General features: G+C 38.7%; 1 protein-coding gene across 3 annotated transcripts in view; it reads right to left on the bottom strand.

Moving 5' to 3' along the window:
* Nucleotides 1-20,540, bottom strand: part of AIDA (axin interactor, dorsalization associated) — a 55,483-nt gene extending 34,943 nt beyond the window's left edge. For 2 of the 3 annotated variants that reach the window (XR_002323610.2, XM_020982216.2), the window contains exons 1-2: nt 20,194-20,410; nt 13,585-13,651 (exon numbers count right to left, since the gene is read on the bottom strand). Coding sequence is in view for 2 of the 3 variants with exons in the window: in XM_020982216.2 (XP_020837875.1) it covers nt 13,585-13,651; nt 20,194-20,303 (177 nt within the window). In the remaining variant the exon portion in view is untranslated. Of the gene's footprint in view, nt 1-13,584; nt 13,652-20,193 lie in introns of all 3 variants that reach the window. The other variant, XM_020982217.2, reaches the window with a different exon arrangement.
* Between the last annotated feature and the right edge of the window lie 43 nt (nt 20,541-20,583).

Raw genomic sequence — 20,583 nt, 5'->3', positions numbered from 1 at the left:
ACATTAAAGGATCAGAAAGGCTTGGAATACAATATTCTTGAGGGCAGAGGAGCTAGGATTACAACCAAGAATCACCTACCCAGCAAAACTGAGTATAATTCTTCAGGGGTAAAAAAATGGGCATTCAACGAAACAGAGGACTTTTAAGCATTCTTGATGAAAAGACCTGAGCTGAATAGAAAATATGATTTTCAAATACAAGACTCAAGAGAAGCACAAAAAGGTAAACAGGAAAAGGAAATTATAAGGGACTTGTCCATAAGGTTAAACTGTTTACATGGCTGTATGGGAAGATAATACTTATAACTCATAAGAACTTTTTCATTATTAGGGCAGTTAGAAAGAATATAGATAGAGGGCACAGGTATGAGTTGAATATGAAGGAATGATATCTTAAAAAATAAAATTAAGGGTGAGAGAGGACTGTACTGGGGGAAAGGGAGAGGTAGAATGGGGTAAATTATCTCACATAAAAAAGGCAAGAAAAAGCTTTTACAGTGGAGGGGAAAAGGGAGGAGTGAGGGGGAGTGAATGAACCTTACTCTCATCAGAATTCGCTCAAAAAGGGAATAACATATACATTCAATTGGGTATAGAAACCTATCTTACCCTACAGGAAAGTTGGAGGAGAAGGAGATAAGAGAAGGAGGTAGAGAGTGATAAAAGGGAGGGCAGATTGAGGGAGGGAATAGAAGCAAAACACTTTCAAGGAGGGACAGGTGAAAAGAGAGAGAAAACAGAATAAAAGGGGGGAATAAGAAGAAAGGAAATATAGTTAAGCAATAGTAACTAAGAAAAATATTTCAAAGTTTCTCTGACAAAGGTCTCTTTTCTTAAATATATAGAGAACTGTGTCAAATTTACAAAAATAAGAGACATTCCCCAAATGATAAATGATCAAAGGATATGAACAGTTTTCAGATGAAGTAATCAAAGCTATCTATAGCCACGGAAAAAAATGCTCTCACTATTGATTAGAGAAATGCAAATTAAAACAATTCTGAGGTACTACTTCATACTTATTAGATTGGCTAATAGGACAGAAAAGGAAAATGACAAATGTTGGAGGGGATGCGGGAAAAGTGAGACATTAATGCATTGTTGTTGGAGTTGTGAACTGATTCAACCATTCTGTAGAACAATTTGGAACTATGCCCAAAGGGCTACAAAACCGTGTATACCCTTTGACCTAGCAATATCACCACTAGATCTGTATCCCAAAAGAGATAAAAATCTGTATCCCAAGAGAAATAAAAAACAAAAAGGACCTATATGTACAAAAATATTCACAGCAGCTCTTTTCAGGGGACACAGAAATGGAAATCGAGGGGACACCCATCAACTGGGGAATGGCTGAACAAAGTGTGGTATGTGATATTATGATGTAATATTATTGTGCTATAAGAAATGATGAGCAAGGTGCTCTCAGGATCACCTGGAAAGGCTTACATGAGCTGATGCAAAGTGAATTGTACTGTGTACAAAGTAACAGCAATTCTGTGAACAACTTAGCTATTCTGAGCAATACAATGATCCAAGACAACTTCAAAGGACTCATAATGAAAAATGCTATCCATCCCCAGAGAAATAACTGATGGTGTCTAAATACAGATTGAAGCATACTTTTTTTACTTTATTTTTCTTGAGATTTTTTTGGTCTGTTTTCTTTCACAACATGACTAATGTAGAAATGTTTTGCATCACTACACATATATAACCTATATCTAATTGCTTGCCTTCTCAGTGGAGGGTTTGGGGTGTGGGAAGGGAGGGAGAGAATTTGGAACTCAAAAGTTTTAAAAACAAATGCTAAAAATTGTTTTCATATGTAACTGGGGAAAAATAAAATACTAAATAATTTTTTTAAAAAGTATTCCAGAATAAGGTTTAAAAAAAATTAGAACCATACACTCCACCTACCCAAAGAAAACCTGGTATAAGAAAACGTCAATGAACATTTATTAAGAATATACTACAGGGCAGATAGGTGGCACAGTGGATAGAGCACTGGCCCTGGATTCAGGGAGACCTGAGTTCAAATCCGGCCTCAGACTCATAACACTTGACATGTACTAGCTGTGTGACCCTGGGCAAGTCACTTAACCCCACTGCCTAGCCAAAAAAAAAAAAAAAAGATGGTTTTAGGGACAGCTAGGTGGTGCAGTGGATAGAGCACCAGCCCTGAAGTCAGGAGGACCTGAGTTCAAATCCGGCCTCAGACCAAACACTTGACATGTACTAGCTGTGTGACCTTGGGCAAGTCACTTAACCCCAATTGCCTCACCAAAAAAAAATCTACTACATGCCAGATAATAGGCTAAGTGCTGGGGTTACAAAAAGAGGTAAAAAGACAGTCCCCTGCCCTCAAGGAGCTTATAATCTAAAGGGGGAAACAAGGAGCTATATACAGGACAGACAAGAAATAATTCAGAGGAAAAGCACTAGATTTAAAAGGCGTTGGGGAAAGGCTTCCTGTAGAAGATGGATTTTAGCTGGGACTTAAAGGAAGCCAGGAGGCAGAGATAGAGGAGAGCATTCCAGGCCAGAGAAAATGCCTAGAGCTGGGAGATGGAGGGTCTTGTTTGTTCAACAAGCAGGAAGCCAATTTGAATGAACTGAAGAGTACGCTCTAAGAAGAGGAATAAGGTATAAGAAGACTGGAATGGTTGAGTACATGGTAGGTTATGAAGGGCTTTGAATGCCAAACAGAGCACTTTGTTTTTGGTCCTGGAAGTGATAGGAAACCATTAGAGTTCATTAAGTAAGGTGATGAAATGGCTGGACCTGTGCTTTAGAAAAATCACTTTGGTGGCTGGAGAATGGAATGAAGTGAAGAGACACTCGAGGCAGGCAGACCCAGCAACAGGCTACTGCACTAGTCTAAGTTTGAGGGGATGAGGGCCGCCACTAGAGTGGTAGCAGTGTCAAAGAAGAGTAGGGGATATGTTTGAGAGATGTTACAAAGGTGAAACTGACAGACCACTTGGCAACAGACTGGATATCAGGGAAGGAAGAAGGTTTAGAGATAGTGAGGAGTCCAAGATAACAACTATGTTTGCAAGCCTGAGTGAGGGCCTGGGAGGCTTGGTATTGCTCTCCACAATAATAGGGAAACTGTGTGGCAGAAAGGGGTTTAGGGAGAAAGATACTGAATTCAGTTTTGGTCATGTTGAGTTTAAAATGTCTACTGAACATCCAGTTCAAGATGTTTGAAAGGCAGGCAGAGATGTAAGACTAGGGGTCAGCTAAGAAGTTAGGGCTAGATAAACCTGAGAATCATGCACAGCGAGAGTAATTAAATTTATGGGACCTGATGAGATAACCAAGCAAAGTACTACAGAGGGAGAAGAAAAAAGGGTCCAGGACAGAGCTGTGTGGAACACCTATGGTTAAAAGATGTGACCCTCATTAGAATTCAACGTAAAGGATACTGGGAAGGAACTGTCTAATAGGTAAGAGGACAAACATGATAAAGTGATACCCCAAAAACCCAGAGAGAAGAGTATCAAGGAGAAGTAGGTGATCAATCGCATCAAAGGCTATAAAAGGGTCAAGAAGAATGTGGACTGAGAAAGACCACTGGATTTGGCAATTAAGAGGTAATCGGTAATTTTGGAGAAAGCAGCTTCAGTAGAATGATGAGGTTATAAACCAGAATGTAAGGGGTTAAGAAGTGAAAGGAGAGAACATGGAGGTACCTATTAAAAATTTCAATCAGTGTCATTAAAATATACTATAGTTGCTTTCTGGAGGAAATCAAGTTTTTAAAACCAAAGCTGCCAAGGTAACAGAGTCTGACTCAGTCTTCAGTTTGCCATTCATACATATGGCCAGCCACCTAAAGAAGTCTGGTCAGAAGGATTGTAAAGCAAGCAGACAATATTGCTGGAATGCTCATTACCACCAAATCTGACACAAAACAATGAAAATTGTCTAAGCATCATGGCCCATGAAACTTACACGAGAAAAAATGTTACACAAACCAGGGAATCCAATCAAACTAAAGCTTTTGGCAGCAATTTTTTGGCTACTAAACTCAAAATGTGTTAGAATAATAAAACTACTGAATTCTAAGATGATTAGTAGGTCACCTAACTGAAAGGGAAAATCAAATAACACCAAACTATTTGTAGAATATAGGACTCAAAAAGGGACCTTAGAAATTATTTAGACTAACCCCTTTTTCATACCAATAACAAAATTAAGGCTTGGATAAAAAGTGATTTGTCAAAAGTCACATAAGCTATCTGGAGAGTAGAAGGGGGTAAGAAAAAGTATTGATCAGCTTTGCTTCTTTTTTCCTTTTTTTTAATATTTAAATAATCTCTTTGTTATATGGAATGGCTCTCTGGGAGGAAGAGGGGAAGGTCAAAGGATACTGAAGCAAGCTACGTAATATTAAAAAAAAAAGGCATGAGGAGATGAAGTGTGTGTGCAAGGAACAGCAAGAAGGACAGGACTGCTAGATCATAGAATATAAAGAAAAGATTAAAGTATAAAAAGAATGGAAAGGTAGGAATGGGACCAGGTTGTGGAGAGCTCAACAGTAAAAGGGAAGGTTGGGAGAGTGGTGAGTTTGAGGGAAAAGACAGGGAGGTCTGCAGTTTATCGGTGATACCCTTAATCTTGCCATCACCACAAGTGTTCCACATTTCACGGTTCACGAACTATGAAATTCTTCTATCTGATCATAATCTGTTACCATTCCACCTCTCCCTCTCTTCCCTACAACCCCTAACCCTGTTCTGTCTGCTCTGTGAGTTCTCATTCCTCCACTTAGACCCCTTGATGAGTAAGTTCAACTCTTCTCAAGTGTCTTGCTTCCTTATCCTATCACTGACCTCACCCTTCCAAGCCTCAACCTTGGATTCCTCCGACTATTCCCTGTCTTCACCTGTTCTCAAGTGCTGCTGAACAAAGCTGGAGAAAAGCATGAGACTAAACTGACTATATTCACTACAAATTTATGTTACATAATCTCAGCTGGGTCCACACTGTGGCAAGACAATACTTTTACAACTCCCTAATCAATTAATTTTCACACTCATCTCTGCCTTTCCCAAATCTTTTTACCTCCCTCAAATCTCTCATGGCTCCCCACCCCACCCCCAGCTGGGAACCTAGCCTCACACTTCACTGGAAAAAAATGATGCCACTTGCAGAGTGCTCCTGTCACCCTCTTGTCATCTGACAATACTCAGACGTTTCCTGCCACTATCTCCTCCTTTGCCCCTCTCATTTGAAGAGGTGGCCCCTCTTGCCAAGGCAAACTCCTCTGTATTCACAAGTGACTGCATTTCATCTTCTACTGTTCTAGCAAGTTGCCCCCTCTATCATTCCGTACTGTTTAGTCATGTTTGCCTCTTCATGATCCCATGGACCAGCACGCCAATACTATCCATGGAGTTTCCTCAGCAAAGATATTGGAGTGGTTAGTCATTTCCTTCTCCAGTGGATTAAGGCAAAAGGAGGTTAAGTGACTTAGCCAAGGTCACACAGCTAGTAAGTGTCGGAGGCTAGATATGAACTCAGGTCTTCCTGACTCTAGGCCCAGTAACCTATCCACAGTGCTACAGAGCTGCCTTCTAGCTATCATGTCTACCTCTCCACTAATCTTTAATCTCTCCCTATCTACTGGCTGCTTCCTTAATGTCTACAAACACATCCACTTTTCTCCCATTCTCAAAAATCCTCACTTGAGGGGCAGCTAGGTGGCATAGTGAATAGACTTCTGGCCTTGGAGTCAGAAGGACCTGAGTTCAAATCCAGCCTCGGACACGTAACACTTACTAGCTGTGTGACCTTGGGCAAGTCACTTAACCCCGATTGCCTCACCAAAAAGCAAAAAAACCAAAAATTAGTCACTTGATCCAACAATCCATATATCCGTATTAGCTATCATCCTATAGCTTTTTTTCCTTTTGTGGTTAAATTTGAGAAAGCCATCTAATACCTGGTGGCTCTACTTCCCTTCTCACTCTCTTACGAACTCCCTGAAGTCAGGCTTCTAATCTCATCACTCAACTGAAATTGCTCTCTCCAAAGTTATCAATAACATTTTAATAGCCAAATCTAATAACCTTTTCTCAATCTTCATTCTTCTTGATCTTCTACAGCCTTTGACACTGTTGATCACCCTCTTTCCCTCAAAATTCTCTTCTCTCTAGGTTTTCATAACACTACTCTTTCCTGGTTCTCCTTCTACATCTCTGACCTCCTCTGTCTCCTTTGCTTATCTTCATCTACTACATGCCTGCTATGTGTGTGAACCTCCTCCAACACTCTGTCCTTGGCCCTTTTCTTTTCTCCACGTTACCAGATCCCATAGATTCAATTTTCATCTCATATAGATGTTTCTCAAATACACTTATCCAGGCCCACCCTTTCTCTTGGACTCCAGTCTTGTGTCACTAGTCACCTACTGGACAGCTCAAACTGGATGTCCCATAGACATCTTAATTTCAACATGTCTAAAACTGAACTCATTAACTTCCCCTCCAAATCTTTCCGACCTCCTTCAAAATTTTCCTACTAGTGTTGAGGACAATACCATCCTTCCAGTCACCCAAGTCCACATCCTCAGTGTCATCCTCAATTTCTCACCCTCTGCTCCCCACTTCTCCCCACGTAACCTGTTGCCAAGTCCTGTTGATTGGAACACCTCTTAGATAAGCCACTTTTTCTTCTCTGACACCACCACCACCCTGGTGCAAGACCCCATCACCTCACAACTACTGCAGTAGTCTTTTAATTGGTCTCTTTGTCAAGTCTCTCCTCACACCAATCCATCCTCTACTCAGCTGTCAGTTATCTTCCTAAAGTGTAGGTCTGATCATGTCACTCCCTTATTCAATAAACCCCAACAGTTTCTTATTATCTCCAGAATCAAATAGAAAATCCTGTCTTAACAGCCTGGCCCCTTCCCTTCCCAGTCTTCTTATACCTTACTTCCAGGTCCTCTGCAATCTAGTGACATTGGCCTATTTGTTGTTCTTCAAACAGGACATTTCTCTGGACTTTTTCATTTTCAATGGATGTACTCCATTCCAGACTTCCCTTACTTCCTTTAGGTCCTAGTTAAAATCTCACCTGCTACCAAAAGCGTCTCCCCCTTAATGTCAGTGCCTTCTCTCTTAAGATGAATTCCAGTTTATTCTGCCTGCTGCTTGTCTCTACATAACTGTTTGCATGTTGTCTTCCCCATTAGACTTCAAGCTCTCTGAGAACAAGGACTGTCTTTTGCTTTTCTTTGTGTCCCCAGTGCTTAGCACAGTGTCTGGCACATAGCAGGTGATTAATAAATGCTTACCGACTTGCTTTGAGACTGGAGTTCAAGAGAGAGCTTAAGGTAATAGATCTGGCAATCATCTGCACAGAGATAATAAATGAGCCCAGGGGAGCTGATGGAGGATAACAAAAACAAAAACACAGAAGAAACTTAAAGAAATTAAAAGATCAAAATATCATCAAGATAAAGACAAACTTTCCCATACTGATTTTCCAACTTGTGTCCATTTACACATACGCACTCCTCACTATTTGTTTACATACCTATTTTGTTGAAGAATTCAGCAAGAAGCAAGGTGTGTAGTATGTGAAAATCCTGGATGTTTCAATTTTTCTACCCAATTAATTTACTCACAACCAATACTGTTATAGACCATTTCTGCATCTCAAAATAGACATATGCATGAGCAAGTGTCAAAAAATATAATTTTCTATGGGTTTACCATTAGGTTATCTGCTATTAAATTCCTTTCCAGACTACAATTCTTAATCTGCCCAGGTAACAGCCTGACAAGAAGTCAATTCCTACCTTCTGCCTGAGGAACACTGGCCATTCTCACAAGGGATCACACAGAGTCAGCTCTCCCAAGGTGACTCTCTTGAAAAGTGGGACACTTTGTCAGAGAAGCAATAAATGTACAACGAATAAACGTACCAAGAAATGAATATTCAATGTCAGACCAAGTTTGAGGGAATGTATGCTAATAGAAAGTAAAAACCACCCAGGTATGGCGACATTTGCTTATAATCCCTGCTGCTAGGGAAGGCTGAGGCTGGACTGTTTAAGCCTGGGAATTCTGAGCTGTAGTTGAACTAATAATATTCATTTAGTACTGCACTGAGTCTAACAATAATATGGCAAGCCCTGGAAGTAGAGAACCACCAGGCTGCCTAAGGAGGGGCAAACTAGCCCAGGCCAGAAAACCAAAGCAAGTCAAAATTTCCAGAACTGGGCCCATGAGTGACTGTTGAATTTTCAGCTTAGGTAATATAGGGAGACTCTAGTCTTAAAGCAAACAAACAAAAAAAACCCCACCACTAAAGGTGTTCACTTTTCAGAAGTTCTGCTTATATACCACTTCATTTTATAACCTACCAATTCTGTATAACATTTAATGACATCTATTCCTGAAACGTATAGCTCTCCACTGGAATAAGTTAAAAGTATTGTCTAACAAATTTCTGATTGAAACAGAAATTGTTCTCTTCTAAACCTTAAAAACAATGTGCAATGAACTAAAAATTCTAACTCCTGTATTCATTATCCTACAAGAGGTCTCACTTCAGGAAATCTCATATAGAGTAATGTCTTCAAGGACACTGATAATGCAAATTATATAAATACATATGTCAAAAAGAACATATTTATCAACTAAGTTACCACAGAGTAAAGTGAAAATAAAAAATAATCATTTGGAAAACCTGATATTAAAACATCCAATAAAAGAAAAATGAAATTATCGCATGACAGTACTTATAGAGGAACTCAGTACTACTAAAAATTTTTAAAAATGGATCTTTAAAAAAGGTTGGCCCTTCCCTCTATTCTCTTGATGAACTCTGGAATTCTAGGTCTCTGTTTGCTTCAGGTAAAACTTGACAAAAAAAGACAAAAGGACTAGTCTTTCTAGCTCATAATGATTAAATAAAATTAAATTAGTCAAGCTGAAACAATAAGACATGGCCATTCAACTACTAAGTGGAAGAAGATGAGAAAAAAACAAAAACCATTACATTTTAAGCACTTAGAGATTTTATCTCCTCCGTTATGTACCCACAAGCACTTGGTGAAGTTAATATCACAATTCAGCAAAAGTCTGGCCTGCTGATACAAGTTACAGGGCTATCCTCTACTGACATTCATGCCTAGCTAAATTTGCTGGTCATGGTGACACCTTATAAAAAAACACTCTATAACTAACAAAGTAGTATTGCAATAAAATTAGTGTGAATGTAAAAAATAATGTAAAAATCATACAATATAAAGTTGTAGGACTTAATCTTAAAAGACTGAAAATACTGAAGTATTTCAAATTTGAAAAGGCAAGTGCAGTTGTTTACTACAACCTCCAAAATTGATTTTAAAATATTTTGCCCTGTGCTCCCACTTCTTCAAATATCTACTACTAAAAGCTATTCATAAAAAATTATCTGTGCAGAATGCAAATTAGCTATTAATAACCTCCCCAAACACTCAGGACTTATACGAATTACAACAACTACAAAACACCCTTTATAGAAATAAAGACTTAATTAATAGAAGATCTTTCATGGTTGGGCTATGCCAACATAATAAAATGATTCCACTGAAATAAATGAACAGATTTAATGCCATATCATTAAAAAGAACAAGGGGTTACCTTTTAGAACTAGACATAATAACAATGAAAGTCATTTTGAGGAACAAAAAAAAAAGAGAAAGAAATCACACAGGAAATAATGGAAAAATGTAGGCCTGAAAGGAATCTAATATTACTATATCTCAAACTATATTATAAACCAGTACTGATCAAAATATTTTGTAGTGTCTAAAAAAATAGAGAATTTGATTCTTAGAACATACTAGATAAGAAAGACCTAAAACCAATCAAACACAGTAGTAGCCTATTGTTCCATAAACAAGAGAACACAACCTACTAGGGCAAGGACTTCCTATTTTAACAAGAACTACAGGAAAGCAGTTTGGCAAAAATTAGTCTTTGAATAACATCTTACAAAATACAGCACAGTAAGCTCCAAATGGATATGATCTAAATATAAAAGGTTAAATCATTTTTTAAAAATTGCAAATGGAAGGAAGTATTGCTCACAAAAATGAAAAAGGAGATAATTCCTAAATGACAAAGGACAGAAGTAATAACAGAATGAAGGAAGAAAAACACTAAGTACTTCACTGCATCCTAGGCCCTGGGTATACAAAAAAACAAGCAAGACAGTCCCTACGGTAAAGGAACTTATATTCCAATATGGAAAGCAATAACACCTAAGGGGAGTTGAGTTGAAAAGCATAAGAGGACATGGTTTGGCAATGGCCAGGAAGTGATATGGTAGCCTGGTTCCAAGCAAATAAGCTAAAAGCTCACAATCAAAATCCAGTTTCCCATGGGCAGAATCTAAGTTCTGGTAGGAGGTGGAAGGAGGTCAGAGTATAGTGGTTAAAGAGACAGAAGCTACTTTAAAAAAAAAAACCAACTGCAACAAAAACCTCTGATAGAAGCCTGAAATGTAAGTTATATGGGGAACTGAATCAACTATATAAGAAAAAAGGGCCATTCCCCACTGATAAATAGTCAAAGGACATGAACAGGCAGTTTTCAAAATAAGAAATACAAACTATCAATGCCATATGCTCCAAACCACCAACGAGAGAAACGTAAAATTTTTCAAAACTCTAAAGTTTCACTTCACGTTTATCATATTAGCAAAGATGACAATAAATGAAACTGACCAACAGTGGAGGGATTGTGAAAGACCAATATACTAATGCAGAATAATATATGTTAGATATTAGTTGTTCCAACCACTGTGACAAACAGTTTGGAGTTATACTAGAAAGTCACTGAACTATACATATCCTATCTGTAACCCAGCAATACTACTTCTGTGTTTATGCCTTGATGAGATCAAAGACAGAGAAAAAGGTGTCACATATAAAAACATATATTTAATATTTGTACAATTTTTTGTGATAGAAAAAAAAAACTAGAAAAAAAGTGAGCGCCTAGCAAATTAGGAATGGGCAAACAATGTAATATAGGAATGTAATATAATATTATGGTACAATTAAAAAATAATAAATTGGAAGTATTTTAAGAAACTTGGCCAGACTTGTATAATGTAATGTACAGCAAAGTAAGCAGAACTAAAAGTACAATTTACACAATCACCACAACATCATAAAGGAAAACAATACTGAAAGACATCAGAACTTCGATCAATGCAGAGACCAATCAACTGCAGAGTACTAAATGTGGAATATACAGTATCTGCATCTTGGGAGGCGGCTGATGATAGGTACACAGTAAGGTACACTGTACTGTCAGATACTGCCAATTTATTGGCTTGTTTTACTTAACTATGTTTCCTTATTATGCATAAAAGAGGATATATCAGAGTGATGTTTTAAAAAGTCCTCAATAAAACTGGTATGAAAGAATGATATTTTTAAAAGGCATCAATAAAACAGTTGAAAAAAGTTATCAATAACTTTGCAACAAACCATTTACAAAAAAAATTAGAAAATAACTTCAAAGAAAAGTTAGCAACCTTAATTTTCAAATTATGGGTTTATGAAATCTCTCTACTTTAGTATTTATATATATCAAAGATATAATGTGTATCTTTGGAAGAGTTATTTAAAAATAGAACAACAATTTACTTAATGCACAGAACAGTTAATCAACTGCACCTTCTGAAAGTTTTCTAAAAGCAAGGCTGCCACATTATGAATCAGTTTAAACTATGCAATTTAGTACGAATTCAACTTTAAATTTTTAGTAGTTACCCACCGTAAAATTGAAAACCATAATTTTGTGGTAAGCTTTGTTTTGTTAAAAAGACAAATAAAAGACTAGCAATTTTTTCTCATGCGTAAGAAAATCAGACCATTTTTCCTTAAATTTCCATTTATACAACTGTGCTGACGTTATAGACAAAAATGATGTTAACAGATCGTATGTGCATAGATTTAGAACTAGAATTCTACATAGAACTGGTAGAGGTCATGTAGGTTCAACCTCTTTTCCCATTTTATAGATAAGGACACTTATCTGCAACAGCCCACAGAGGTAATGAGCAGGATTTCTGCCCAAGTACATTTACTTTGACCCTAAATTCAGTTCTCTTTTTCACTCTACTATACTGCTAAAACCTGTCGTTAAAAATTGGGAAAATGCGATTTTTTTCATATGAGCAAATCAATTACATGATAAGTCACTTTAAATGGCAAATATGCTTAAGCCATGTTGTATAATGCAACTAATCTCTTATTCAGAAGTCTTCAATCTTAGTGGACTAAATAATTATTTCCCAAACTCTCACATACAAGTCAAATAAGCACAGATAAAATAAAATAATTTTTTAATGAAATAAGTTTTTTACAACTACTTAGAAATACAAATTCAAACATGAACAAATAAATGCTCACATAAGAATTTTAATAAAATATAATCAGTACTTGTAGTGTACTTTTTCTGAAGCTTACTAGGCAGGTCAATGTTATTAGATAAATTACTGTTCACTGATTATTGAATCATTGTTACTACAGCGATAAGCAAGGTTGAGTGTGAAAATTCTATGAATCCAAGGTAAATATAAAGCAAGATATCCTTAAATAACAGGAATAAAATACAAGGCTCTTCCTCATCTTTCCCCAGTGTGGGAATTACAGGGAGGAAGAATAATCAGAGATGCCCAAATTTGGAATGGATCACCTTGTGATTTCCTGTCATTGAATGTGTTCAAAAAGAGAACAGATGAGCACTTGCTGGGGAAGTTTTAAGATGAGATAAATGCATCAAGGAGAGAATTGGAATAATGATCCCTTAGATTCCTACCAGCCCTAATCCTGAGTCTAAAAATCTCTGGAATATCTCCCCTTCTTGATACATTAAAAAGACATATGAAATTTCCAGGGCAGTGAACTTACTACACTTACTATCACTTAGTTTTAGGAGAATGAGCAGATGACTAATAATCCTCCCCAACCCAACCTGAATTTGCGCATGCAACCATGTGAGATGACTGAGGAAAGCTGGTAGTTAAAAAAATATTAAGGTGAAAAGCAATTACTCAGAGTGCTTAAGTTCAGATGAAACAGTACAACCCTCCTTACTTTATAAATGAGGAAACTGAGATTTAGAAATGAAATGACTTTCCCAAAGTAAAACAGATATTTAGGTGTCTAAGTCAGAACTGGAACCCAGATTTTAGGCTCCAATCCAGCGTTGTTTTTCTACTATATCACACTGCTTTTACTTTAGCCAATTTATAGTGAAAAGAAAAGATAGTAGCAAGTGATTCATTCAGTCCTTTATTTCTGCCTCCAAAGCACAGATGCCCTCCACCAAATATTCATTACATTTGATCTGTCTGTAGTTAGTATATATTCATAAGTGCTAAAATGTACAGAACATTAAAGGAATCACTTCTTGTCTAAATTACTCTTAATAGTTCACAGTCCGAAAGAGAAAATATGAGCATCATTTTTACTCAAAAGCACAACATTTAATTTTGTTGTTTTAAATACCATTACTTCATGTGAGTTCTTCTATACTTAAGAGGGTTTTTAAATACTACCTTTTGCTCTTCTGTGAATTCTGAATTGTGTTGAGCCTGAGCTTCTTTCTGAAGATGTCTTGCTAATCTACAAGAGAAAAAAAGTTTCAGTACTACTCTTCTTTTGTACTCAGAAGATATTTTAAGTGAAACAATGTGATACAAATCAAACCTTGAGAAATAAGAGCTGACAAAGCATTACAAAATTAGGTGGAATAATAATAGCTAATATCATTTATAATTTATGTAGAACTTTATAGAACTGCAAAGTCCTTTACACATATTATCTCACTTGGGCCCAACAATAGCCTGTGAGGTGGGAGCTACTGTTCTCATTTTACAGAAGAGGAAAGTGAGGTTCAAAGGGTGGTTCAGTGACTTGCCCAAGGTCACAGAGCTGGAAAGTGTCTGAGATAGCACTGTAATTTGGGACTTCCTGACTCCAAGTCCAGCACTCTCTCCACTCTGCCACCTAGGATTTCTTCATACTTATAAGATACAAATTTACTAACTTAACCTAGGTCCGATCTCAACCAACATTACTGAGATCCCATGATAATACAGCACTTATCACAATATTTTAGTAGTTCACATTTAAGTGACAATAAAAGAAGATATCACCAGTAAAGTCACTGCTATTTTCACACCCTTTATTAGTCTTAAGTTAACTTACAGTGTTACTCTTCTATTTCTGGTCACTACTGGGCATAGGCATCCAATAGCTACCAGCTTCAACTACAGAAAATGTAACATACGTTCATAAACTCCCCTGGAAAATAAACCAGACTTCAATTGCCCATGAAAATTTTAGGATACCACCATCACCTAAATATAGTACTAAGGTATGTAGGTACTTGTAAACAAGGAGTATCATAAAGACTGTGTCACTAGTCTAAATTTTTTTGACAGCCAAGAAATGGGAAGGGTATTCTGAAATGACATTTTTAATAAGAATCTGAATTAAAGGTATATCTCAGATCTACTTGTTGGGAATGTTGTAAGATGGGATTTATATATCTTTTCCTAAGCCACAAAAGGTTGAAAATTAGGCATAAAGTTCATTATACTAAATATAGAGAATCTTTATTGACTATATTCAATCTATGTAGGTCTTAGATATAGCACCAACTAATCATAAATAACAGAAGGGCCAGGCACATTAATTGACACAAACATATCATAATTTTACTTTTAAGTAAAATTTTTCATCATACTTTATTTTCTTTGTTTTATTTCACTTTATTTCATTTGGCAATGTTATCAGCTTCTGTGGATTCAAAGATCGTCTCTATGACTTAAATCTTAAATCTACCTATCCTGTCCTAACTTCTCTGCTGACCTCCAGTCTCAAATTTCCATAATGCCTTTCAGACATCTCAAACTGGATGTTCAGTAGACATCCTAAATTCAACATGTCCAAAGCTGAACTCTTTTGTTTTCCCCCCTAACACCTCCCCCCCTTCCAAACTTCCTTATTAATCTCAAGGGTACCATCATCCTCTTAGTCACCCAGGCTCATAACCCAGATGACACTTCAAGTTCTCACTACCTCTCAACTCCCATATCCAAACCGATGCCAAGACCTGTTAATTTTACACACGTCTCACATATGTCCCGTTCTCTCTTCTGACACTGTCACCACCCTGGAGTAGGCCCTCATCACTTCACACCTGAACTCTAGTCTATCCACCAATCAAAAATGATCTTCTTCAAGTGCAGGTCTGACCGTAACACTGGTCTTCTCAGAACTGAGTAACTCAATATCACTTCTAGGATCAAAATCCTTTCTTTGTTGTTCAAAGCACTGACCCCTCCCCACGTTTCCAGTCTTCTTACACCTACCTTCTTACCCTACTTCCTTTTTAATAACATACTCTGCACTTGAGTAGCACTTCTCTCCTAGCTGTTTCTCAAATAAGTTACTCCATTTCCCAACTCCAACTACTTTCTCCCTGGCCCCCATTCCTGGAATGCTCTCCTTTGTCATCTCTGGGATGTCTGGGAGTGGGGTGTGGGAAGAGATGGATACATAGGGAAATGATTATTTCAATAAAAATTCAAATAGAAAAAGGAAGATTTAACTAAACTAACAATCAGCAGTGTGAGACTATCTATACATTCAAGTGATGAGAATTCAAGTTATACAACATAACCAAAGTAACATTTTTGTCTCAATATCTGTCTATTTGATAATTTTCTCAATTCTTGATTTCATTTTGTAGAGAGTCTGAATGCTTACAAAAATTTAATTCACTCTCACCATGTTTTTATTTGAACTTGAAATAGACAAGTCTCCATTATTTATCTGATTTAAAGGAAAATTCCAATTAAAGTCCTAGCATGGGTATCTGAAGCCAAGGAATTTCCCTTTCTATAGGAGAGCATCAGAAACCAAAAGATTTTTTTTTGGGGGGGTGAGGCAAGTGGGGTGAAGTGACCTGCCCAGAGTCCCACAGCTAGTGAGTGTTATGTGTCTGACGCTGGATCTGAACTCAGGTTATCCTGAGTCCAGGTCCGGTGCTCTATCCACTGTGCCACTTAGTTGCCCCCCCCCAAAAAAAATTTTTAAAAATACATCACATCACACTTCTCTGGATCACGCTGAAATACTCAAAACTCTAATCTGGATACATGGTTTGTATAGTCAATTTTCCTCTCCTATTAAGATAAAAAAAAATCTTCAATTGCTATTGAGTGAATCTGAGTGCTAAAAGCTGTTTAATTTCAGACACCTAGTCCAAGGGATTCTTAACCTGGGGTCCATGAACCTCAAAAAGATGCATGTATACATTTCAGGGATTCTACAGACTTTGATGGGAAAAAATAATACCTTTATTTTCATTAACTTCTGAAATTTAGCATTTCCTTCAATTATTTAAAAATAGTACTATGAGAAAGGGCCATAGGCTTCACTAGACTACCATAGGGGTCTATTATACACACACACACACACACACACACACATACATACATACACATACACACACACACACTCTTAAGATCTCTGTTCTTATCCAACTATTATTTTATAGAAAAGTAAGACAGGCCCAGAGAGCTTGTAGCTAGCCCCAACTCATACAGGGAATAAGTTTCAGTGGCAGGATTTAAACTCAGGTCTTTCTGTTCCAGATCTGGTCATTTTGTTCTGGAATACCAATGAAAGGCAGCTTTGGATTTTGGGGTAGATGACATTTAGTTTAAACACAGAAAACAAAGGAGTATGTTTGAATCCTCAGCCTAAGTGCTTAGAAGACCACATCCCTACAAAATCAAATTAAGTGCAAAAAGTGCCAAACTGATTACTCTGGAGATGAATGGAATAATTTAATTTACTCACTTCATTCAGAATTTACTATTCCTTTTTCTACAGAAAGGTCTATCAAATATTTGTAGATTTATTATCATTTCATTCACTCAAGCGACATTTGTTAAACTTCTATGTGCCAGTCACTATGCTGGGAATACAAAGATGAAAAAGAGCTTACATTCTATCAGGGGAGGCAACCTGTCTACATAAAAGTCAGCTCAAATCCTACCTTCTGCAGGAAGCCTCTCCTGGTTCCCCCAGGTCTTAGGGCCTTCCCTTCTGAGACTACTTCCCATTTATTCTGTGTATATCTAGTTATCTATTTGTGGTCTCACTCATTAGAATGGGAACTACTTGAGAACAGGGTCCATTTTAGCCCATTTTTTATCCCTATCATTTAGCAGAGTGTCTAGCATTTAGATGGTTTTTAACCTATTACAAATTATAATTTATATTTATGCCAATTAAACAAATTATAAGGTAATTTAGGTGAAGGGAACTTTAGCAGCTGGAGATACCAGGAAAGGCCTCATGTAGGGGAGGTGATACTTGAGTTGAGCTTCAAAGGAAACCAGGGTTTCTAAGTGGTGGGAATGAGGAAGAAGTATGTTCTAGGCATAATGGACAAATGACCTGAGATGACAGGAGCTGGAATACTGTGAGGAACAATTCAATAATATGTGCCAAGCACTGTGATGTCCAGTATTTTAAAAGAAGTAATGTACATTAGGCCTAGGTTGGGGCCAATAGTGAAGGGCTTTAAACGCCAGAGGAGTCTGTAATAAGTTTGTACGATCTTGTAGGAAATAGGAAGCCAGTGGAGTTTACAAAGCATGGTCACATCTATTCTTTAAGAAAATCCCAATGACAGCTTTGTAGAGGATGAACTGAGATAGAAGGTGATCACTCAAGATAGGAGGAACAATTAGGAGATTATTCTAACAGCACAGATGAGAGAATCAATGAGGACTTGAATGAGGGCCATATGAGTAGAACGGTATGGATATTACAGATAGCATAAAAGTAAATGAACAAGACCAGGCAACTGGATATGTGGGATGAGGAAAAGTGAGGAATTGAGGGCGACTCCGAGGTTGATAACTTGGGATACTAGAAGAATGGTGATGCTCTCAACAAAAATAGAAAAGTCTGGAAAAAGGGTGTATTTGGAGATGAAAGATGATTAATTATGTTTCAGACATATTGAATCTGAGATACTTAAAAGACATCCAGATTGAAATGTCCAAGAGGCATTTGGTGATGGAGAATGGAAAGCAAAAAAAAAAGACTAGGGCTAGATATATACATCTGGGAATCATCCATGTAGAGAAAATTGAACACAGGAGAGCTAAGTGAGTCCACCAGTAGAAAATGTAGAGAGAGATAAGAAGAGAGTCCAGACGGAAGAGACTTGAGATACAGGCACATTTAGGGAGGTAGGATATAAAGGATGATCCAGCAAAAGAAACAGCCTCTCTCTATCCATGCCATACTGTCATTCATTAAGTCCCAATCTACTCCAGTAGATACTTAGGAAAAAATATTTCATTCACACATACTATTTAACATTCTTCTAGCCCACAAAAGATGACTTTCTTTATTGAATCAACACCCAAGTAGTAATGAAGCAAGAGCTGGCAAACATAGCATCCTGTTTTAATTCCACACAACACTGATCATTCTACTAAAGAAGGACCTACTATAGTTTCTCATGGTGATGTGCAGTTTTCTTCAAAAGGCTATTCCAGAACTGTACTATAATTCTAATTACAATAATAATAATTCCACCAACTTGGTAAAAGGTTTCAAATAAGTAAACATGGCCTGGCTGTGAACTATGCCTACCACAGCTCTCCTAAGTAAAACTGAAGTTAAAACTTGTGCATAAGGTCTTTCCACTAAGAAGGGCAGGTCATTCTGATATAGTCACTAAAGTACTGAAATATAAACATCACAACTGAATTAGAAAGGGTTCTAATCGTTTGTTAGTGTATTACTGCCTGATATCCCTGAAGAATCATTTTTTAAAAATGGATACAGGGGAAGTAGAACCAAGAAAACAAAATACACAACAATATAAATGAAGAGAACAAAAAGAGACTGTGAGAGCTGTGTAATTTCAGTGACCAAGCACCCCACCTCATCTGAGAAAGTGTATTTCTCTCTCTTCTTTGCAGAGATGTGCAATATTGCATATAGTGTAAGACTGGATTCATGTGTTGGTCAGTTTTGTTGGATTTCTTTAAAAAAATTATCTGTTACTAAAGAGATGGATGAATGAGTCGGGATAGGTAAGAAATATATTCGGAAATGAAGGTCAAACAGATGTTATCAGTAATTTTTAAAGTATCTCTGAAGCTTTCATGGAAAACCAGAAAGAAGTAAACAGGGTAGGGGTGTTCAGGAAGCTGGTACCCACCTGTACCCTGAAGCTATCTTTTACCCTTCATCAACAAGCATTTATCAAGTGTCTACTTGGCCTCGGCATAGTATTGGGATGGCTACAGCTGAGGATACAAATAGGAAGAAGGACCAAACAATTCCTACTACTCACATGAAGCTTACGTTCTAACTCATCCACAAATGAGGGGAGAAGGAAGGAGAGAGGGAGCTAGCTGTTGGTCAGACGCTGAGTAGAATTCGCATTTTTGCGTTCAATCCTCCTCGAATCCCGAGCTGACTCCACCCAAAGGAACAGAGAAAGGGTGTGGGGATGTGGAACTCGATGCCTAGCAAATAACAGTTTCGGAAACTGAAACCGCAGCGAGGTGTACTGGGAAAACGCGCTCCTCCGGGAAGAGATAAGAAGGGGGGAAAGGGGACCCACGGGGACACCCCGATTGCTGGCAAAACGCTTCCCAGCCAAGCTCGAGACCACCTCCTTTTCAAAATTAAAAATTTTTTTTTTCTTCAGATCAAGGATTGTGCCCCGCACGAAGCGGGCATCCAGGCTCCGGGACGTGGGCGGGGAACCTCCAGCGGGATGCGCCGCCGAGAAGTTTTCTCTAGCAGGGGCAGCCACCTGCAAGGGCAGAGGAAGGAAGGAAGGAGGCAGACAGACAGGCGGAGGGTGCAAGTTGGGAGGGGTGACCCGCCGAGGCTCGTGGGCAGCTACCCCGAGAGAAGGGCGGGGCGGGCTCGCCTACTTGTTGAACGGTCCCGGCCCGTTCAAGGAAGGGCCAAGGCGGCCCCCTGGGAAAAGCTCGGACATCTACAGAGGGCCTCCAACCCGCCCCGGGGGCCGCGCCCGGATTTGGGGGGGAAAGGAGGATGGGCGAGGGAGGAGGCCGCGCCGGGCCCAGCTCCCGGGGTCAGTCACTCACATCTGGTACTCGTCTATCGCCTCCACCAGCTGCCCCCACGAGTCGAAGTCGGCACCCCTCCTGAAGCTGGCGCCCCAGCGCTGCACGAGGCTCCGGGTCACCTCCGACATGTCCGGTCCAGTCCGCCCCCCCCGCCCGTGCCCGAGAGCTCTAGGGAGCCATGGTCCCGGGTTCGCGCCGCGGCATCCACTGGGCTCCGAGGACGAGCCTCAGTAGCCTCCGCCGCCAGCTCCGGAGCCGCCCAAGCCCATTTGCCGCCACAGCCAAACTTGCGGCACTGGAGGAGCCGCCCCTCGTAGGCCCCGCCTCCCGTGTTAGGTTGAGTCGGCCCCGCCTCCTCGGAGCGGCCGGGAGGAGCCAGCGGCCGCCATTGTCATTGGGGCACCTGAG

This window comes from Phascolarctos cinereus, unplaced genomic scaffold, assembly GCF_003287225.1.
Source record: "Phascolarctos cinereus isolate Bilbo 61053 unplaced genomic scaffold, phaCin_HiC Scaffold_5;HRSCAF=322, whole genome shotgun sequence".
NCBI classification, from domain to species: Eukaryota; Metazoa; Chordata; class Mammalia; order Diprotodontia; family Phascolarctidae; genus Phascolarctos; species Phascolarctos cinereus.
This window is presented reverse-complemented; position numbering and strand designations above follow the sequence as displayed.